Source organism: Perca fluviatilis, chromosome 17, assembly GCF_010015445.1.
Source record: "Perca fluviatilis chromosome 17, GENO_Pfluv_1.0, whole genome shotgun sequence".
Classification (NCBI taxonomy): Eukaryota; Metazoa; Chordata; class Actinopteri; order Perciformes; family Percidae; genus Perca; species Perca fluviatilis.
In genome coordinates this window covers 26727584-26749689 of record NC_053128.1, presented here as the reverse complement: position 1 = coordinate 26749689, position 22106 = coordinate 26727584, and the positions used below count along the sequence as shown (strand labels likewise).

General features: G+C 38.8%; 1 protein-coding gene across 1 annotated transcript in view; it reads right to left on the bottom strand.

Moving 5' to 3' along the window:
- Nucleotides 1-21880, bottom strand: part of LOC120545040 (netrin receptor UNC5D-like) — a 202485-nt gene extending 180605 nt beyond the window's left edge. Inside the window, exon 1 of the mRNA XM_039778981.1 lies at nt 21533-21880. Coding sequence (XP_039634915.1) covers nt 21533-21644 — 112 coding nt within the window. The 5' untranslated portion in view covers nt 21645-21880. The remainder of the gene's footprint in view (nt 1-21532) is intronic.
- Between the last annotated feature and the right edge of the window lie 226 nt (nt 21881-22106).

The window sequence follows — 22106 nt, the reverse complement described above, 5'->3', positions numbered from 1 at the left end:
TCATGTTAGAAAGCACAGCCGAAACAATTTGTCACAAACTAAGCAACAATAGTGTTAGCCACCCACGATGCTAACGGCATTGATAACTAAAACAAACGGTGCTGTCACTACTATTTAAAAGCAACCAGTTTTTTGCAGATTGTCACGTTACTGAGAATCCAGCTGTTAGAAGGTAATATATGAAGTCAAAGCTAACTGACAGCTGTAGGGTAGCTAACATTAACTTCAGCTTTCTCCATGAAGCTCCCAGCTAAGCTCCTATAACTCACGACGCAGCTAGGAAACCAGAACGAGCTAACTATTGATAACATAAGCATTTTGGCTTGGTGGATGTCGATTTTAAAGTCATGTTAAAACTACTTCCCATCCTTCTTCCGATTTCCAGCCGCAGCCTGTCACTCCCCCTTGTACTGACGTTAATCTGTACGTAGCGTTAGTTCACAATGCTTTGTGTTTCTTACTCCCGTAACTTATTGTTCATCAGATGTGACATGAGAAGAGGGAGATTATCCAACGTTAGCCAACCTATTTATATATATAAAAAAAAACATTTGAATAGTAATTTCAGCATTCGAATAGTATTGATTGTTTTTATATTCGAATTATATTCAACTTTTGTAATTCGTTCCAACAGCCCTATTAAGAAGTAATGTTTCACAGTAACAGCCTCATGTTAACCTGCATAACAGTGATCCCCATGAGTCTCAAGCAGTGAAAAAGTGTTTTTTTAAATTTGATTAGAAAAAAGAAGAAAAGAAAGAAAAGAGCAATGGTATCGGATCAGTAGGCTACTTGACGTCGGCAAATAACCTGAATTTAGCTATCGTATCAGAAGAGAAAAAGTCGAATTGCAGGCACAACACTTGTTCAATCCCAAGCAGCCTTAGTTAGAAGCCTATAGTCTAGATTCAGCCTGATAGGAACTTAATTTACTTTACTTAATTAAACCACCTGAAATGCAATTCTCAGAGTTTAAAGTCCAAGAATACAAACAGCAGGCCTTCGTTTCAAACAGCAGGCCTTCGTTTAAAAATCCCCAACAGCTGTTATTTAACACTTCATTCAAGTTTCACTTTGTCTGGTGTGCTCAAAGCCTTTTGCACTTATGTGTTGGCCATCGAATGCTACTAGGGAGAGAGTCATCTTGATCAAAGCCAGTCACCTTTACTGGGCCCTCATTTTCGAGTGAATGAGGAGATTCACAGGAGCAAGATGCAGAGACATTGGAGATTGGGGATGTACTGTAAGGGTAACGGAATCCCACCGTCCCAGCCCTCATTTTAGAAACACTGGCAAAAGGTTAATGCTCCGCTACCTGCTGAGGAGCAGGAGGGAGAAGAAAAAAGAGCAGGTGGATCAAAGCTTTCATGAATTTCTGAGAATTTAAAATTCATATACTGTATGTCTGGAAAATTATATCTGATATAACAGGACTAGATCTGACAAAATATGCACAAAAGAAGGTGAACACTGAGGCATACGGTCTCATAATCATAAAAGCCTCAGCATTTGCATGTTTTGAAATTTCTTCTGGACATGTGAACATCCTTTACTCGGTTCAAAAACAGAAATAAAAGTATAGTTCCTATATTAAACTAGTAATGGAATTTAAATGTAATTCTAGTATGAAATTGAATCAAAGACCATTTATCAACTCTGCAGTTTTGGGATGCAGGTATATTAAAAGACCAGCTGAGCAATCTGGGCCTCTGTTTTTTATATTTAAGGAATAGGTATTAATCATAAATACTCGTGTGCTTCTTATGCCATGGAAGAACCATTAAATCGTGTTTATTTTCGAAATGTCCTGCTCTGTATGAAATGTGTTGCAAATGCACAAAAATGAAAAATGTTGGATTAAGTACAAAGGCAATACTTCATATCAGGTAAGTAAGGTTATTGTCCCCTTCATCCACCGACAGTTTGCTTTGGATAAACTGAGTCACATTCTCTTTAGACAGAGGTGTGCACATTAGTGTGTGCCATTCAGAGGGAGTCAGTGTCATGTTGATGCATGAACTGCCACCCTTTCCCCCAGGACTCTGTCATTCTTCACCTGCCCACTTGTCGCCCCTGTTCTGTTTTCCCACCCTGACAGTCTTCAGATTCAGCCACCTGCTTGCACACCTGTTCCTCGTCTCCTTAGGTCCCTATTAGCTATTGCTACTCTAGCTTCCGGTATCCTGTTTGCCTGTTCTCTGCCTACTAGGCTGACTGAAGGCATGTAACGAGTTGTCATTTTCTTACTAAATTGCCTGTAAAAAGTGTGTCTGCATGATTCCTTCTTCCTTTTTGCCACTTGAATATGAGTATCACAATATTGGCCTGAATAAGATGTCATCCCATCAGCATTTTTTTCCTTGCAGGAATGCCCTAAAAAACTCAAGAACTGAAACAGGGGCAGGGGGAAGTATATCATTGTGTATCAACCCACAAGGGAGGGCAGGCCAGGGGTGTTAGTAGGAACCACAGTAGACGGTGTGTGTTTCACCTTGTGCCAATAAGCTACATTTCCATTGTCCTAAATACAAAACCTGAAACCAAAACACAGATGAATGTGCTCAGTGGTTCTCTATTTACCATTGGCTAAGAACCAAAATCGCTGGGGTCTGTCTGTCCCAAAGCTTGGATAACTTGACTTCTACACCCTTTAAAATGCTGCTACAATTAGGCAAACTGGAACATAGGCTGTTCCCTTTACTGGGTCACAAGACCGAGGCCATCTATATAAATAAAAGAAGACCTAAATGCCCCTTTGGTGAAGCAGCTTGGAAACTCCAAGGACCAATGGAGGCAGAAGGATTCACGTTATACAACGATGCATTCCCTTTAATTAATAGGTGATGTGCAGTAACTTTATACTATTAAAAGGGACATGAATATAAAAGTACAAGTGAAACAGATTTCTCAAAAGATTGTGAAGCAGTCAATGTGAATTGTGGTTATTTGATGACCTGCTCTCATTCCACCGAGAGAAGGTGGAAACTACAATTCGAGAGTATGACAAAGCATTTTGTTTCCTGTGCGAGTAGCTCCCAGATTGCTGAAATTTTGTTTTTAAAAAAAACTTTAAAAAAAAAACTTTTAAAAAAACTGTCAAAGCACAAACTGTGCCAAAGGAGGTGTGGCCAATGATGAAAAAGAATGCCTAATGACTGCCTTGCCTCTGCTCTGTGCTGCTTGTAATCAATGTCATCCTCATAATGCATGAGCAAAGCACTGTCCTCAATTGAGGAGGTGAAATGAGGAAAGATGCAGTTGGTCCAGAAACAGATTGATCCACCATGTTTGCTATAGTTCAAAGCTGGAGAAGATAACTTAAGAAATTAGCTTTGCCATTTGACTTGCCAACAGCTCTCGCCCTCAGCCAGGTATGAAGGATGACAACAAGTTTGCAGTTTCACATCCCTTACAGCCACCTGTCCTTAACATCTGTGTAAGCTGCCGAGAGAACGAGGGAGATGCAGAGAGAACGAGGATGTTCCAGGCAAGTCGTCTCTAATTTATGAGGTGGTACATAATTTCGTCAGTGCTAAATAAAATAGCAATGTGTTATTTACCATTTTATCGTTCTGATGACTTGATGTGATAAATGTGTTTGCAGTTGTTTTAAAAATAAATAAATATGACAGTAAATATGTTATCATACATTTAATGATGTTCACAATATGCTGTGTTCTTGTCCAGTCTGTTTCGGTTACATTTTTATGATGCACTTGATAGCTTACAGCTCTTCTTCATGGGTGACCATAGTGGGATGAGACCAAACAGTGTTTTTTTTCCACAAACTTGACATTACATAACCAGCTTTGAAGTAAAGTGAACAGCCATTACAGTTCTTAATGCTCTAATTAAAGTTGCACTGTTGGACATGTTTCAGAGATACAAAAAATACTTCTAATTTGACAAGAATCATATCACAACATCTACTCCTAACTAACTGAAACATCTAGAATTTTCATTTTAAGTGTATGTGTACTGAGGCGTCAAGTTTCCAAATCATAGTTGCACATTGAACACCACATGGCTTCTAAACTTGGGAGACCTTGAACTTTGATTTAAGGTGAGCACAGAGAAACTTTCCCCTTCAGCAGATGAATGGGAAAACCGCCTTCTCGTGTCGAACTCCGCACGTACATCATTCTGCACAGAGAAGGTCAAACATCCAACTGTAGTTACAAAAAGCAAAACACATGTGAGTGGAGGGGGGGAAAAAACATCTGAATTGTGTTGAGTTTTTATTCGATTTTCATTCTGTAATTTCCGACAGTATAATTTATCAAAATGAATACTTTATTGTATCTATTGTACAGTGCTACTGTATTGTGCAATCATTAGTGGTTATTTGCGAGCCATCAAGGTTAAGTGCACAAGTAATAAAGAGGAGCAAGCGATACAGCACAATGCCAGGCCTTTCACAAAGCTATCTTCACTCAAGAGGATTCACATTTTCATACAGCCAATCACATTGCGTCTCCCCACTTGTAATGTCTAACTGCATTTTAGCATTTGGTCAGTCTTGTAAAAAGATGCACAAAACTCACAACTAACAAGCTGCTCATATGTATTGCCAGAGAAACTCAAATAATGAATGAATAAATGAACAAATAAATAAAGACTAAATAAATAAAAAGGACAATACGTGCTTATTTAAGTTAACTTCAGCTTTGTGCGAAGCTGTTCAACCGTTAAAAATGTGGCTTTGAACAGACATTCCTTACGGCGTTCTGTCCCGTCATGCACGAAAAGCACAAGCGTAACTGATAACATTAATGATGGCTCTGTTCTATTTAGTTGTGCCAATAAACCATGGGAGTAAGCCAGCATGCACAACACAAGGGCTCTGGATCTGTACGCCTTAGTCTCTTGACAGTGACATGATGATGATGATGATGATGATGATGATGATGATGATCTCTCTCTCTCTCTTTAATTTCTTTGGGTGTTGGTTTTCTGTGTTGTCGGTTCAGCCCTTTTCATATCATACCTGCCCAGTGCAGACCTTCAGGGAGTTTTGCACTTCTGTGAACGACCCGACTGGCCTAGTGATGAACCGCCTGCCGCCACAGCTTCCTCGATGTCAGATTGGTTGCTGTTGTAAGTCGGCCATTACCTTAACCAAACTAATCTCATTGTTTACGTTTAGTGCCCTCCATCTTAATTAAAACATTTTTACCCTGGTTTGTTTTTATTTTGGGATAAAGTGTTTTTTCAAAGGCTTATTTGAGAGGGTTCTACAGATATAAATCTTACAGTAGTTGTGCAGGTGATTAGCAGTGTGACCTCACAAACATACAGCCTGTCCTTATGGGTTTGGGCTTTTTCTCATTTCAGTGTGCTGAGCTTGTTAGACAGCTCTGCCTGTATTCATAGTGTAAGGGTTACAATGCACAAATAAATATACAATAGTGGGCTATAGTATGACCGTTTAACCTGAAAACAAATCTGTCTTCACAAAAGACAAAATGTTTTTGAGAACAGTTCATGAGACAGAAAAAAAATAAACATTTTAACAAGGCAGCTACATTTCTAGTTGTATTTAATGATAGTTGACAATTATAAGCACATCCACATATTCTATGATATCAAAGCACTCCAAGCTGAACCCAAAAGAAGGACACAATGTGTCTTGGAATAACTAATCTGAGATCTATTCTTTGGAGCCTGTCCTTACTAGAAAATGGGAGCACTGGTTATTTGTACAAATATGCCTAAAACAAACTATGTTTATGTCTACCTGACTAGGACCTAATTCAGGAGAATAATGACTGTGCTCTCTCAGTAGCAAAAGCATAAGTAATACAATATGTATTTGCCTTAACTAAGCCATAGTCTTATGAAAACAAACTTGTTTTGGACAGCACAACCCATTTTGAAGTTCAGGTATGGAAACGTGTGGATTCCAAACTGTCATTTATGAATACCAGTCTTCCTATACAGATAGCATCAAGTAACAAGAGAGAAGGATGTACACACATACAATAGCCAGATGCACACAATTCTGTTACAGTATATTTTTTTACTAGAATATTGTGCAGTATGTCTTCTAATTTTCTGCTTAAAGCAATGGTTTTAAACTTTGTAAAAAAGTAGTGAATTAAAACGCCACAGGACACCCAAACACCAGGCCTCCTGCTACAACAAGCCACCGTCTCAGGCCATTACCACTTTAATCATGTGGCGCACATAATAAAAAACACATAATAAAATACAGCGCTGATGCGCCATTGTAAAGTAGGTAAGCAATAAAATGTCACAAGTGTTGGATTATGAAGGGAAAACAGACAGAAAGACAGAAACGGAGCAGATGGAGAATAAATAACTAGAAGAGATAGATATCAGAGGACATCTAGAATGATGGTAAACAAATAGTCTGGTGTCCACTTGGCAAATGGATGTGCACTTTGTACTGTATGTACACTGGAAAAACTTGCTGATTTAGAAAATAAACATTGCACAGGTGCACACATGCATGTTAAACACTAATATTTGCTGCATCTTACATTTGCTCGATGGTGGTAAACATTGCTCTGTAGCAGATACAAAGCATTCAGTGAGCAAGTTAAAGCTACATTTAAAACAACTTTGAAGAGATGAATGAAGATAAGAGGAAAGGAATTGGTGAGGATATAGGATGGAAAGACCATAACGAACAGATGCAGACAAATCAATAGCACCTGCAACCACAATTAGACCACATGAGATTCCTTGGCCTCCATAGAGTACACTTGAGAATCACCAAATCACATTTACACACACAGTCAGAAACACTTTTATATAGATAAATGTAAATAGTATTGTGGCGGTCAATATGTAGCATTTTGTTGTGGCAGCGGTTAGCAAAGCAATCTAACGTGCATCAATCCTTAATACAAAAAAGGCATAAAATGGAAAAAGCCTGTGCACAACTATCTTTTTTTCTGCACTGCTTTAGCATCAAGAACAAGGGCGCCTTGTAGAATGTGCATTTCGGTCATGTCTTTTAGACTTGTGCAGGATCTCACAAAGGCGGTGGTTGTCATAATTATCGGTAGGTAAGAGTAAGGTATACAGCTTCTCATGCCAGTTATGTAGAATGTGCAATGGACATGCAATAATGTGCCCATATTCGTCACGGTGAAAGAGATGAATAATGAAACCAGAGCTTCCAAATGTATTATATATTAAATCGTATTATATTTTGTGAAGCGGAAGCATGTGGGAAATTATTAGACAGTGATAAGCATTGGGCTGCTGCTGAAAAAAAAAAAAATTCTATTTAGTTTTGATGGGTATACTAATAAGCATGCGCCAAAGCATATCCATGTATGTTGTGTGCCAACATTTGTGAAAAATGGCTGAAACTGAAGAAAGGAATTTCATGTCAAGTCTACCTGTAAAATCCCAAGTTATCAATACAAAGAAAGAAAAAAAATCCTAGCAAATCCAACATAGTCCTGAAAGGACAGGGCCATGGCCAATCCTCAGGGGAGCATGAAATGTGCTTACAAAATTTCACGACAAACTGGACAGTAGTTTTCGAGATATGTTGCTCTGGACCAAAGTGTTGATATTATATTATATTTCAGATTCATTCTTTATTGTCCTCTATTGAAGACATTTGCTCTCACAGTCTTAAGGTTGCGTGACACAAGACCGGCATGATCTCACTTGACAACAAGTGACAACAAAACAATTGTCAAAATAAATGTCTTCCATGTCAATAGTTGTTTTTTGTGATTGAAGATAACCTCTCTTTTTTTTTACTTTTCTTACAGAGTTAGAGTGGTAAAGCAAACAAGAATAAGTGCCCTGAGCCCTTCTCGTACCTTAAGTTCTGAGTCATAAAAAAAAACATTGTACATCAGCAGCAGGTGCACTGAGAAGAAACTACAGAAATTAAACTATTAAGAATATCCGATAGTCTTCCAACAGAATGTAGCCCAATTCTGCACATACTGTAGTACAGCACATGCACCAAAGCAACATCCGTAGACTAGTAATTCAAAGTCTAGTGTGTTTGAAGAGATTCATAAATGATATCTATGGCTATTGATTACATTTAAGCCATTCACATTACATTATAGACTCTACCTATCTAGGGGAAATGCTAGGAGTGAACAGAATCCCTTAGAGATGGGTCATGGCATCATTGGTTTATGTTCTGTCTTGGGAGTGTTCTCCATTAGCCCTGAAAAACAAACCCGCTGTTCCTGTAGGTTATCATACACCTTGTAGGTCAGCAGAGAGGGAGCTGAATGTCAGCAGTGTATTCCCGCAGTATGTGAGGGCTACAACAAACACTGTATTCAACAAAGACAAAAAAGTGACTAAGCCCGACAAAGAAAAATGAACACACATACCCATCCACTCAGAGACGGGGAACTTAAACCTAAAAAAAAAAAAGCTAATCTTTTGCAAAGGTCAAGAGCCTGCTGTGGTCTGTCTTACACTTAGCTGTCTTGGCATAAAAAAAAAAAAAAAAGTTTGTTCTGCCATCAGTGTACTGTCATCAATTTTACTGTAATGTGACAGTAAAAACAAAGACATTTTTTAACATGCAAGAGTATTTTTTCCATTCTGACTTTTAATTTTCTTTGTTTGATAGTTGGCATTCATTGGCTGAGACCAGGGGGGCTTGTGTTATCGACTGACTATGGATCAGGACCACTGCAGCCTGTAGGCCATTAGGAGAGCCAGCAGTTCAAGCTCCTGCCCTGCCGTTCCTTAATTGGTCCCCTCAGAAGCCTGGCGCACACAAACTTCACAATCGCACTGGAAGATTGTACAGAAGAGAAAAGAAAATCCCTGTGTGCAAGCAGCTTGGCATCGATTAGCTCACTCTATCACTTCAGTTTCTTCTTCACATTTTTCCATCTCATTTCTTTTCACCTACAGATTACAATCAGCTGGGGTGGTCTTTGAGTAAACCATAGAAGTCGAGATAAAGAGGAGAAGACAGAGGAGAAAATGGCTGGAACAAATGGGAAATGACTCAGGACTGCCTACTGGGTAATTGGGTTTTATCCTCTCATTTTATCAGGCCTTGTTTTGGATTAAAGCTATACAACGCACACACATACACTGGAAAAGGAGAAGGATACTTCGACAGATCTCAGGATAACTGATTAAGAGTAGGAGAATGAGACCGGTGCTGCAGTCCAATTATGATACTCGACAGAAGAAAAGCTTGACCGTTTTCTGTGGAAAATGCAGGGCTTTTCACTCTAACCGAATCTGGTATCAAGGTATTGGACACAGTCAGTAAACACAATGCACGCAAAAATGTCAACACGAGATGCTGGGGCACAACAGCTTGTCTTTTCTATTTCCACATTCTAAGTCAAGGCATGGTAATTTCAACCTGACATTTCAATTTCAGATGCTTCTACAATTCAGTGCGTTGAATATGGATCTTGTCAGTACATGTGTATGCTCTGGTTGGAGACCACGACAGGATGACAGTTGCAAGAGTTATCCAGCAGAAATACTGTATCTTACCCTCTAATACGCCACGGTTCACATCCATTTCTACCGTGACGTTTTACAACAAAGTGGGGCTGTTACAAAAATAATTTATGGCTAACTACAGTACTCCGTATAAAAAGGTTTATTGAAAACGCAGGCACTTTATTGTTGCATTATTAGGTTCAATGTGGACATGACCCTTGAAAATGTTTACCTTTGTCCAGTTTAAAACCTACCCTTTCTTAAACCAAACTCTAAATTTTCATTAAGATATATATACAGTGCATTGTTTGTCAACTTGTCAGACCAACTGGTACAGGAAATATATTTATTCCCTCAGCTTGTCAAACAAAAGCACTGCCGTTTAAATAACCAGCATGACGTCTGCCCAACTCCAAGCGTGGTGTGGAGTTCTTTCAGAATAAACTACACGCCCGTGTTGATTGCAATAGAGGAACATATCACCCAGTGCGACAGTATGGCTGTTTTAATGTGTTTTTAATAGTCTTTGGGTGACAGTGGAGCTTTAAAGATTGGAAGCAGAAGATAAGCTATTTATACTCTGGCTACATAGACCATTTTTAGGATAAATTCTTAGTTGGTTTGGGGGTCTTGAGAGAATTGTTTTAATGAAAAGAAAGCATAACACCAGCATTAATTATTTAATTCCTAACTAAAACTTAATTGCACATGTAGGGCTGAACAATTAATCTAGAGTGCAATATCTTAATCGCAGAAGGGGCAACATTTGTTAAACGCATAATACGAGCAAAAATACCATTCTGGATTAAGTATTTTGCCGCTGCAAAGAAGTCCCGGTCTACAAATCGTTTTCTACAGACTTTGTTTGGTACAGATCCTCACAAAGAAATCACACCATGATCATTTTAATTCAATTTTACAATTTTGAAAATGAAAAACATTATTCAAGAATGACAATTCCCTTCAATATCGTCAATCACATTGCAATTGCAATACGAGTCAAAAATAATCTTAATTCAAGTGTTTTCTCTCCAAATCGTTGTAAATGTTTTTAGGCGCTCTGACATTATAAAGTAGATGTTGTAGCAGCATCTATCCTCAGCCCAGAGGTTGAGTTGGTCCAAACCAGCTAAGAGGAAATGAAGCAGAAATAGGCAAGGCTATTTATTGATTGTGCCGTCTGTGAGGTGAAACAAAAGTAGTCTTTAAATGAATGTAGCCACATTGATGCACAGAATAGATGTTATCTATCTTAATGACAAAGGGGAGTCCTTGGCTGAAGGGGAACCTCATCAAAGTTACACATGCATGACCTTGCAGCGGTGCTCAGAGAGCAGAAGAAAACACACTACCTTATGTATGGATGAACATTTAAATTCAACTGTTCAAACCATTAACCAGTGTCAATACACCGAAGGAAGGGAATTCAACACAGTTCAGTAGGAATGTAAATAAAAGTGGGATATTTGTTATATCCTTATTTTTTTTCACATTTTGTTTTAAAATGCTTAATTCACTCCCTCATTTAAATGTAAATCAGTTGCACAAATAGATTTTTTGGTTTCTCATTCAAATTCATATTAAGCAAATGTGACCAAACAGCAGGCAAAGACTGCAGGAGGTTATGCAGCTGCAAACCAAGAAAAATGTGGACAAGAGCAATGTGTAATGACACACTAGTTTCTCTCCAGAAGCATTTAGAATACCTTTAAAATTGGCTACTATGACAACAATAAAAGCAGAACATGCTTCAAGAAGTAAGAATATTACTTCTGTTCAAGGATAGCAGACTAAAAAGGACACCACAAACACGTTTGTTATGAACCGTGTCCAGGGTTGAGGAAGGGCTGGAGTATTAAGAGAGGAGAAACTCTACAGTTCTGACTGAGTTACCACTGAGCAGGCCAGGAGGGAAAAAGAGCTGGTAGTGGCACAGTGATGGCCAAGGGAAGGACAACCAGTGTTGGCTGATCGAGGCTGTAAAAGGTCTGACATGGGCGTGGGGGAGGCCTGCCATGAGAGCCCAGCTAGGAGATGGGCGTGCGCACTCCGCTTAGTGAACTTTGAACTGGCGTGGTGACTGAAGTTTTTTTTTTCTTTAACCATTTTGAAATTCACCTTTCACTGCCAAATAAAAACAATAAAAGGAGAAAGGACAGCAAAGGTAACGAGTGAGAGAGAAAAGGTGAAGAGAGTCACAGTGTGGCTTTAAACTGCTCAAGGTGTGCCCCTTGTCCCTTGGAGTTTAAGCTTTTTGCTCAGCAAGAAGAATGTTGCTCTAAAATATTCTTACCAAAGCTCTCTCCAAGGATAAACTGCAGATTCAACGTCTACAGCATGGCGAAATCATGTATTCTACACATGATGGTGGCTGTGTGCATGGTCAGTAGACTAAATTAATATTAAATATGTTCCGACACAATGAATTAAAATGTTATTTAATTATGAGGTAATTGATTAACATGTATTTAATATTCAGGGTCACTCATGGGATTATTTCTGCTTCATTAAACTCTGTTTATTTTATTTTTTTGGAAAAACATGAACAGTTTGGTAGCTAAGCAAAAATGACTAATTATTTTCAGTTACTTTTGTCTTTCAATGATCGTTTTATTTAATAGAGTCATGAAATCTGGATTAAAGAAAATGCATTTAGAATAGTCTGTTCCCTGTGGTTTAAAGTTCAACTTTGAGCTTAATGTATTTTTAGGTTAGCACTTCACAAAGACAGTACTTCTGAATCGTGCCCATGTCTGCAGGACTGAGCATTTCTTCTGAAAAAAACACAGGATGCATCTTCAAAGACCAATGGGATTCCACTTTCTGTTTTATGAATGACAGAGCTTTGTTGGTTTTTACATCACACAGCCACACATCACTACAGAGAGTTATTATGTAGACTGCATGCACCAGGAGGGACTCTTAAACCGCATCCAGCATCTCTGACACTCACAAAAGCACCAAATAGCCATTGAGAAAGACAGGGGTGCATGAAAAATAGCCAGGCATGGTGCTTTTCTGCAGCTTGGGGTGTCATCAGATTTTTTTATACTAAAAAACGGAGAGGGAGAGCAAACCTCTCTTGGATTTACAAAATGAGGTCTAGATAGAACAACCCAAACAGCCAGAACATAAAATGGCAGGGTTTTATCCTGTCCAATATGAGGTTTAAAGGCACAGCACCCAAGCAGTTTTGGACACCACCGAAGCCGAATTAATGAAATCAAGTAAAATCAATAGTGAGCATTACAACTAACTAAATAACTTTTGTAGTTGGTCCCCAGTGGACTTCTTTAGCAAGTTGTGTCTTTAAGCTTTTCGAGTGTTATTTATGTTCTGCTCTCTAATAAGAATGGTCCAAAATAATGAGAAATTGTATTTGTGCGTTTTTATTGAAAAAAAAAAATGTTCTAAGAAAGAAACCCTGAACCTTCACGCCAAATACGTGCAACTAAGTCTTCCACAAACCTATGGAACACACACTGAAATGGGATCACTGTTCATCTCGAATGAAAACAATGTCCTCAAACATTTACCACCACACCTTACTGGCCTCAAACCATTACCCCTCATTTCCACCAACTGCGGAAGGGCTGTGGATCGGCTCCGCTGCGTGTCGGCTCCGTGCTCCCCCGTCCTTTAATACCCACCAGGTCTGGATTTGTTGCGCAACGGCTGCGGCCATGACTGACCGCTGAAGTCACGAGGACCCACGAGATCTCGCAAACTCATGTATGATCGCGCAATGTGACAGGATGTAGTTTCTATAAACAGAACAACAAAACTAACATCCATTATGACGTTTTCAAGGTGTAGTGCAGGGAAATATGATCCGCCGTGAGCGCGGTGTATTTTATTTTGAAAATGAACCCGGATGTTTAATTTTGTTTTCTGTGCTCGATTTCCTGTCCCGCACGATCTGCCCTGTGCTGAATTGCTGCGGCGCTCTCCAGCATCCGTCAAAAAAATTTAAGCTCTGCGTGTCTGCTCAGGAGGGCTGCGGATCGCCGGAGTTGGGACGGAGCCGGAACGCAGCCGTTCCGCAGTCGGTGAAAATACACACATTGACTTTAATGGAAACCTATTGACTCCGCCGCCATTCCGGAGCGGATCCGCAGACGTTCCGCAGTTGGTGGAGATTGGGGGTTAGAGATGGGACGATGTCAATGCTAACGTGGTTGATGACTACTGCACATACTGCCATGACAGCACGTGTTTCATGAAGTATATGGTCAAAAGGGCTTTATATAGTTCTGAAGCACCCTAACAAGGAAATCAATCACATGTCCGCCTCTACAGTATGGATTTCTTACATTTCATGTTTGATATGTTGAAGTTTCACGTCAATATTGTACTATGGCCTATGAAGTCTCCCTGGTGACACTATATAACAAAACAACAACAACAAAACATTGATGCTGATGTCTAAGTGTGTTATTTTTGATTTACTTTCATCACATTTTCTCACTCGCCACCAAACTTGGTGGATGAACATGTTCGCTTCTGCGTGTCAAAACACTGGAGCGCACACACCAAACACACAAACACCGAACCCGTACTTTAATCCGAAAGTCATTAAATATGCATTTGCTTTTGATTACTCTTGAAATTAATTCATCAGGGAGAGCAGTGACAGGTGCTCGCTGTTACTGACAAACTGCTGTGGCAGTTACTGATAACATGAGATACTTAAGTATTCTGCACTGTAACCCTCATATCCGTCTTTCCCTCTCTCCCTCTGCTTTTGCCTTCTACCATACCCTGCTCCCTCGTTCTCCAAGCTCAGCTCCCCTTTCCCGTTCAGTCGGGTGGTGAGGTGAGAAATGATACCAGAACCAAAACATTTGTCACAGCAACAATCCACCGAAACTAAATTACATCGCGAGGAATTGCAAGGGAGGAGTGGGAAACAAGAAAGGATGAGGGGACAGAGTGTTTACGAAATAAAAGCGCTTTTGAGGAAACAAAAGTGTGGTACAAACTGGAAGATGGGAAGAGAGAGGTGTGTGGGGGGGGAGGCAGGGCATTGAATTGAATGGTGTATGGTGTGAATCTTGCCTTTGTGGCAATGCCCTTGAGTTAGCCAGTGAGGCATTGAATGGTGCATTGTGGATTGGCAGTTATCTCCAAGGATTCCCTTTCAGCGTTATTAGAAAACGCATGACAGCAATGCTAGCTCTTATCGAACAGAAAGCTTCAAGGCTGCGGAGACAAGGCTGAGAGGCAAATCTGCAGGAGGCGACTGAGATGGCAACATTTGACACCCTGTCATTTTCACAGCGTTTTAGCAATCAGATACCACTGTACAGCATTACAGTGCAAGCATGCAAACATCCGGTACGCTTGCAACGTGTATAAATGATGCTGAATAATGAAAGTATAATCTCTATGTAGTATGTAACTATGGATATATGCTAGAGATGCCTAGAGCTTATTCTAAGAATTGGTATCAAGGTCGATCTGGGCATTTTTTAGGCTGATCGATCGCTGTCGGCTTAAATAAACCCGATCAAATGATAATCTTTTCATCACTGTACTCCACTGTCCACCACGGCCTGCTAGTGTTGCAAAGCTGAAAGCTGCTCTACAGTGCATACTGCATACGCCAGTGAAAACTAGAATGTCTTTTAGGGCTGCACAATATATCGTTTTTCTAGCGTCACCGCGATATCAACTGCCGCAATATGAACATTGCGAAAGGCTGCGACATATCTTGAAAGACACTGAGATTTTTGAGTTAGTCGAAAGAAAATATCAGTAGAAAACTGTACATTCTTTTTTAGTGGTGCATTTTATATTCAAATAAATGTTCAATTTGTTCTATAAAAGAATGTTGGAAATGCATTTCCTTTTATTCTTTTTAAAATTCAACAAAGTATTGCATATCACATTTTCCTCATATGCAGCCCTACTGCTTTTTTGAAAATTTAATTTTGTGCACACTGGTGTGAGTGACTGAGTTCTGACAACAATCTTTTAAAATACAGGGATTTGCCAAGATACAAATTAATCTCAGGAGTCACACATTCAGTATTTGGAACAAATATCTTGTAAAAAACAAATATATAAAAAAAAAGAAAAAGGTGAGACAAATTTAGTAGTCTACAGCTGTATTTTAATGTACCAGATAGATATTTAAATCAATATTAAATGCATTTTGTTGTTACATTACCTAATATTAAAAGACTCTGATCCGAATTGGGGCAGAGGTACTGACTCTAAACAATATAGTACCAGAAATAGCTGCATCTAATATAGTAGAAAGAATTCTATAATACAACAAAGAAGAGAAGGACCTCTAGTAATCAATACATAACCACAATGGAATAAAGTAGAAATATGACAACAGATTTATAATGAAAGCATTGTGTTTTATCGGAGCAACCAAAAGGAGTCTGTTCCAATCAATCCTATCTCTCATGGGAATACCATGAACAAAAGCTTATCTATTGACCAGATTCCAAAGTCTCAATATCTCATAGACAAAAACAATAGTTGTTTGATTACTACTGTAGCTCTGTCCAACACAGACTCTCCTAATGCTTCAGTGTAATGCGTGTGTTAACTTTCAAGCAAAATTTCTTTGCAAAACATTCCCAATCACACCATATTGGATTTTGTAGCTTTCTGCCTTGGACAATATATTCTCTACCAATGTTTGGCTGCTGGTGAGCTTAGATCCCTCTAAATGTGAAGAAAAACGATGGGAGAGGGGGTTGGTGAGATGGATGGAGAAATGGGTTCCCTTTGAATAATGCAATAGTGAAACTGGGCAATATGACCACCATGCGATCTCCAACAGAATAGAAACAACTGTGGAAACCAGCCCATCTGTGCTCATAAATTCATCTCATGTGAAATGTCAGTTAAATCAAAGCTGGAGCTTGAGAAAGAATCTGGTAGCCATTTTTGGGGATAAATAAAACATAGCAGAGATGACTCGATTGCCCTTTATTCCTCTCTCACTCCCTCTTTGTTTTTATCTTGAGATTTTTGCACTTGCGCCATGCTAAAGCCAGAATGCGCTTTTAGCAGCAGGAGGCACAATGGCTGCAGATCCAAGCCTTGGCCACTACGAGCTTGTCAAATTTGATTAAATTAACAGCATATTCATGTTCCTAAAATGTAAATTAAAGTGTGTATTGTGCAAGCATCTGCCAGTGCTGATGTGTTGTCGAGACTTTTATGTTTTTCCCCAGATCTATGCACGACATTCTGGTTGCAGGAAGGTTAGAGTGGCGGTTATCCTACCTAACCTACTCAGCCATGGTCTAAGGTCAATCGGGCGTCTGTCATCTGCTCTGCCAGTGGATAGAGAGTGCAGGCTTGCTCCAGGCTGACCACTTACATGGCTTAGAAGTGTTGTCATGTCGGTGTCACAGCACATGGGTACATTGATTGATTTCACCCCGATAACCTTATATAGTCCATTAGGACCTAACGCATGTTTCAAATCAGTCTATCCAATTAGTATCGCATTTTAAAAAAGGATAAGGCTGGCATCATTCATTCAATATTTGTTATTGTCAACAAATCCCTTGAAAAGACTTAAACCAGCAATATGTCCATACTTTCAGAGCTTTACAACTTTCCTAACCTGTCTGTCACTAAGCCTTAAAGGTGCCGTAGGTAGGATTGCAAAGATCCAGGACTTAGCCCCATTTTTTTTTTTTTAACATCGACAACGTCTCAGTCCCTCCCCCCTTTCTGCTAAAGCCCAAAACAGTCTCCTAAGCTCCTCCCCCCACAAGGGAGAATGAATGTGTGTGCATGAGCAGTGTCAGTTAGACACCCCCCCTCCTCCCCCACAGCTTTGATTGGTGCTTCTGAACAGGGAGCGGTGGAAATCACACTACAGTCTGTAGGTGGTGCCAGAGGAGCCGGATTCTTTTTTTAATTACCGTTTCAGCAAACATGACAGAAAGTTAGTTTTATAAGTCTTACCTACTGCACCTTTAACTCAACCCATTAATCATTTGTCTTTTTGTTATGCCAAACATTCCCTGGTTTTGTGACGATTTGCTGCTTTGTGTTATGTTATTGTATTAACAGAATATTTTTAGGTTTTAGAGTCTTTGTTGGACAACAAGCAATTAAATGTCATTACATTTGGGTTTTAGTAAATTGTAATATTTCATAGACCAAACTATTAATTGTGAAAATCATCTATAAATCAACTGATAATTGATGAAAATAATTGTTTGTTGCAGCTAGGGCTGGGCAATATGGCCAAAATCCATTTTCGCAATTAAGGTAATTTATCTCAATAACAATATATATGTCATGGATCCAGCATCCTGAGCCTGTTTTGCCTCCGTTTTGTTTGTTGCTCTAACCTGAAGTTCGTTTTCCTGAACACATTCCGGCTGATTCACCAACTGATTACACCTGCTGGTATCTGCACACCCGGTCCTGATTACCATCCTCTGCACTACATAAGCCGTGATCAGACATCCATTCGCTGCCGGATCGTTAGCGTAAACAGTATGTTTTTGCTCTCGTATCAAGGTCCTAGTTTTGCGAAGTCTTTTGTTGTTTTTGCCCATCGTTAATCAGCCGCCTGTCTTCTGCTTACAGTTCTACACCTGGATTATCACTCACACCTGCCTGGCTGTCGAATTCACTGCAGTACATTTGGATCAGCACTAAACCCTGCCACCTTCCCTCAGTCTCCCCACGCATCAACCAACTCAACTGTTTCCACATTCTATTCCAAATAAATACTCACCTTGTACTCCTACTTACCTTGTCCTGGTCTGCTCTTGGTTCCTGCACTAGACATATATATATATATATATATATATATATATATATATATATATATATATATATATATATATATATACACACACATATATATATATATATATATACATATATACATATATATATATATCACACATATACATATATATATATATATATACATATATACATATATATATATATATATATATAATACATATATATATATATATATACATATATATATACATATACATATATATATACATATACACATATACATATATATAATATATATACATATATATATATATATACACATATATATATATATATATATATATATATACACATATATATATATATATACATATATATATATATATATATATACACATATATATACATATATATATATATATATATATATATATATATATATATATATATATATATATATATATATATACATATATATATATATATATATATATATATATATATATATATATATATATATATATATATATATATATATATATATATATATATATATATATATATATATATATAAATATTAAAATATGGGGCACCAGATCACGATATCATCCGATACTTATGTCACGACAATATTATTAATTTTAAACTTTTGCAATATTCTGCGTTATATTCGATGTATTACCTTTTTCCAACTTCAAATTTTCTCCCAGTTTCAAATGGTATGCCCCCAGGAAGGTATCAACATCGGTTTTATCTAAAGAGATACATTTCTCTGTCTGTTCATCTCACTTCAATTTTATTGCTGCAAAATGGGATGATCCGAACAGATAGACTAATACATATGTCATAAGACCATTGGCCGAAAGTTGTGTGTTCGATACTAGATTGAGAAAAAATATTGCGATACTATGCTGTATAATATATATATATATATATTTTTTTGTATTATTTATTAATTAAGAACTTTAGTGCTAAATAAAAATAACATGCAAGGATCGGAATGTAAAGCGTCGTCCAAATAATGTAAATAATGCCGTATTGCAGTTCGGCTGCTGGTTTTTCGACACTGCGATAGAAACGGTATAGGAAAATATAAACTACAGACATTTTCATATAATATTGGCGATATCATAATGGCCAGTTGCAACCATAATCTACCTAACATTAGGACCATGCTTTATGCTTTTGTGACATTGTTGTGAAAGCTGTCTGTCTTTTCCATGGAACTAAATTCCATGTCATGTCAAATTGTTTTGAGGTTGGCCTCGCTTGAAATGTGACAATTGAGCATTTTTTGAAATCATGAAAAGCTCTTTTTTTCAACATGAATCATCCAAAAAGAAATGAATTCAGTCACAAGCGGGACTCATGGAGAAACGCCTACAAAGCCACACACAGATGATTCTTGTTGTTGTGTAGCTACGCTCACATGTGACACACTCTACATACAAATATACATATCCAAGCTGTGGTGCTCTTGCTCACCCTTTCACTGCCAACACTTCTGCTTCACTGATCACAATGCAAACGTCTGTTATGTTCATTGCTGCTCAACATTTCATCAGCCCCGTCTCCTCCATGAATCCACCTGTGGGCACCGATTCCAGGTTTCTCCTTTGGGCTAAGTTTGTTCTCGTTACTTTGTGTTCCCTTAGTGTGCCTAGCTTTAAATTGTATGCTTGCAGGTGAGTATTAAGGTCCTGTCCTTGCAAGACATGGAGAATAAATTTAGATTACTGAATTACAACCTGGCTTCTAATTGAGAAATAAATGTTCTACTGTAGGGGAGTTTATACGTGTATGTGGCTAGAGAACTTAATTCTTATTTCAATCATGCGCCATAACTTAGCTTTGCCCGTATGTTTTACATTATTTCATCAGTTTTTTTGTGGAGTCTGACATTTTATTTCATCTCATTTGATTTCTGCATAGAGTGTTTTGACTGTTGACATCCATATTATTGCACAACATAAATATTTATTTCACAGCCTGGCAGAGAGCCATCGCAGACGCCACTCTAAAACCAGGCCAATGTATAACAACATATACCTATGCAGCTTATGAAAATTAAATTTTGCACGAACAGGCACATTTCACTTTCATGCATTCACAACATTATTGGTTTTTTTTGACAAGCATAGGTCACTCATTTTTAAATATTGTGCAATGCTTTACATGAAAACGTAGCCGCTGTGGAACAATGTGCAGTGAAAGGTTTTGAAAAAGGTTATATTCAAACGCCTTTCAGACTAACATAAAAGAATAAATGACAAAAAACCTCTTGATCTCTACATGCAAAGTTGCCCTGAAGATACGTATGCATAATCAAATATTTATGCTATGCAAATTTCAAAGTTGAAGCTAATTTCAGAACTTGGGATGTAAAAAATGAAAACCTTAAGGGCGAGTTAACTAATTGACTTGCAAATGCATCTTTGTTTCACTGCCATGTGAGCTAAATGGATGTCAATAGGTCAGGACAGATTCAGCAGAAGAAAGGGAAAAGATTTTTAATAATAATCTATTCACTGACCAAATGGAAACATTTTTAGACAATGCACATCTCAGTCTTCCATCACAACCGGTTATCTGATAAATACACCACCAACATGTGCACAGTTACCTTTTTGACCAACTTGAATACCCACTGGATCACCTAGCTTTTTATTACTATGGCATTTAGAATTAACAAACAAATAGCAACTAATATCAACTACAAGTTTCAAAAGTGAGCACAGCCCTCAAGCCATGGTCTTCTTCGTGTGTTTAATGAGACCCTCTAGCAATTGTCAACATGGCTTTAGCAGCTAAAAATGTCAAACTTGTCACAAAAATGAATTGTGAAACATGACTCGCACAGTGGGCTTTGGTTGGGTTAAGATATGGATCTCCCTTTCCATTACAGTTGAAACGCGGCAAAGGGCAGCAGAGCAGAGCGAATACTATCTTCTGTTCTGTGAACACAACTGCTCGCCAAACGGATTATCAATTTCCACTAGTGCGTTTAACGGAACTCGACACCGTTTTAACCTTTAAAAACACCAATCTTCTCAAAAGGAACCACATTACTCAGACACCTGCCAGCGCATGTCGCATTACAAATTAAAAACTTGTCATAATTACATGCAAGCTGAGAAAGGTCTACTTTTTAAGACACTATCGAACGCACGTACACAAACTGAACACCGGCTTGTAATATCACTTTTCAAAAGCCCAACACACTGAAACCATAGCTCCAAAAAACAGTCTGTCGAGGCACACACGTCCTTTTTTTCTCTCGAGTTTTATTCTCGAAGACTGAGACACCCCCATGAGATAAAACATTCAGCTCATCAAAGAGTGGGTTTACTGTGCTTACCTCTTGCTAACGTGGCGGGGACTTGCGAACCGAGAAGCACGAGGATGCCAAAACTCAGGTAGCATCCTCCCGAAAACTGTCCCATCACTGCTCTGCGTGTCTCCCTCCCCATCGGGTCTGGGGGCACTGGGCTCGGGTCTCCAGCATTTGTCGTCTGCTCGAGGAACCTCTAAACACGTTGCCGTGCCCCCGACGGACGCTCGGTCCAGGTGTTTTGGGTAGTTAGTGTCCGCCAGGAGAGCCGTCAACCTCACGGAATCGCAGTGCGGAGGGAAGAGACGGAAAGTGGTGCGGAGCTCTCGGCAGTCCGCACTCTGTTGCGCGAGAGTGGGGACAGAGCGCGCGCGAGCTAACAGCTTTGGCTTTTTTCCGGAGAGAGAGAGAGAGAGAGAGAGAGAGAGAGAGAGAGAGAGAGAGAGAGAGATTGTCTTGTCCAAAGCCCCTGCGGACCTGTTGAGAAATTACAAAGGTGTGTGTGCATATTGCTCACGCGCCTCGCTTGTGTTAAAACATCTTTCAGTTATCACTCTGCCTGTTTTTTTTCTTCACATTTTCAGCTACACCCAAGCTTGTG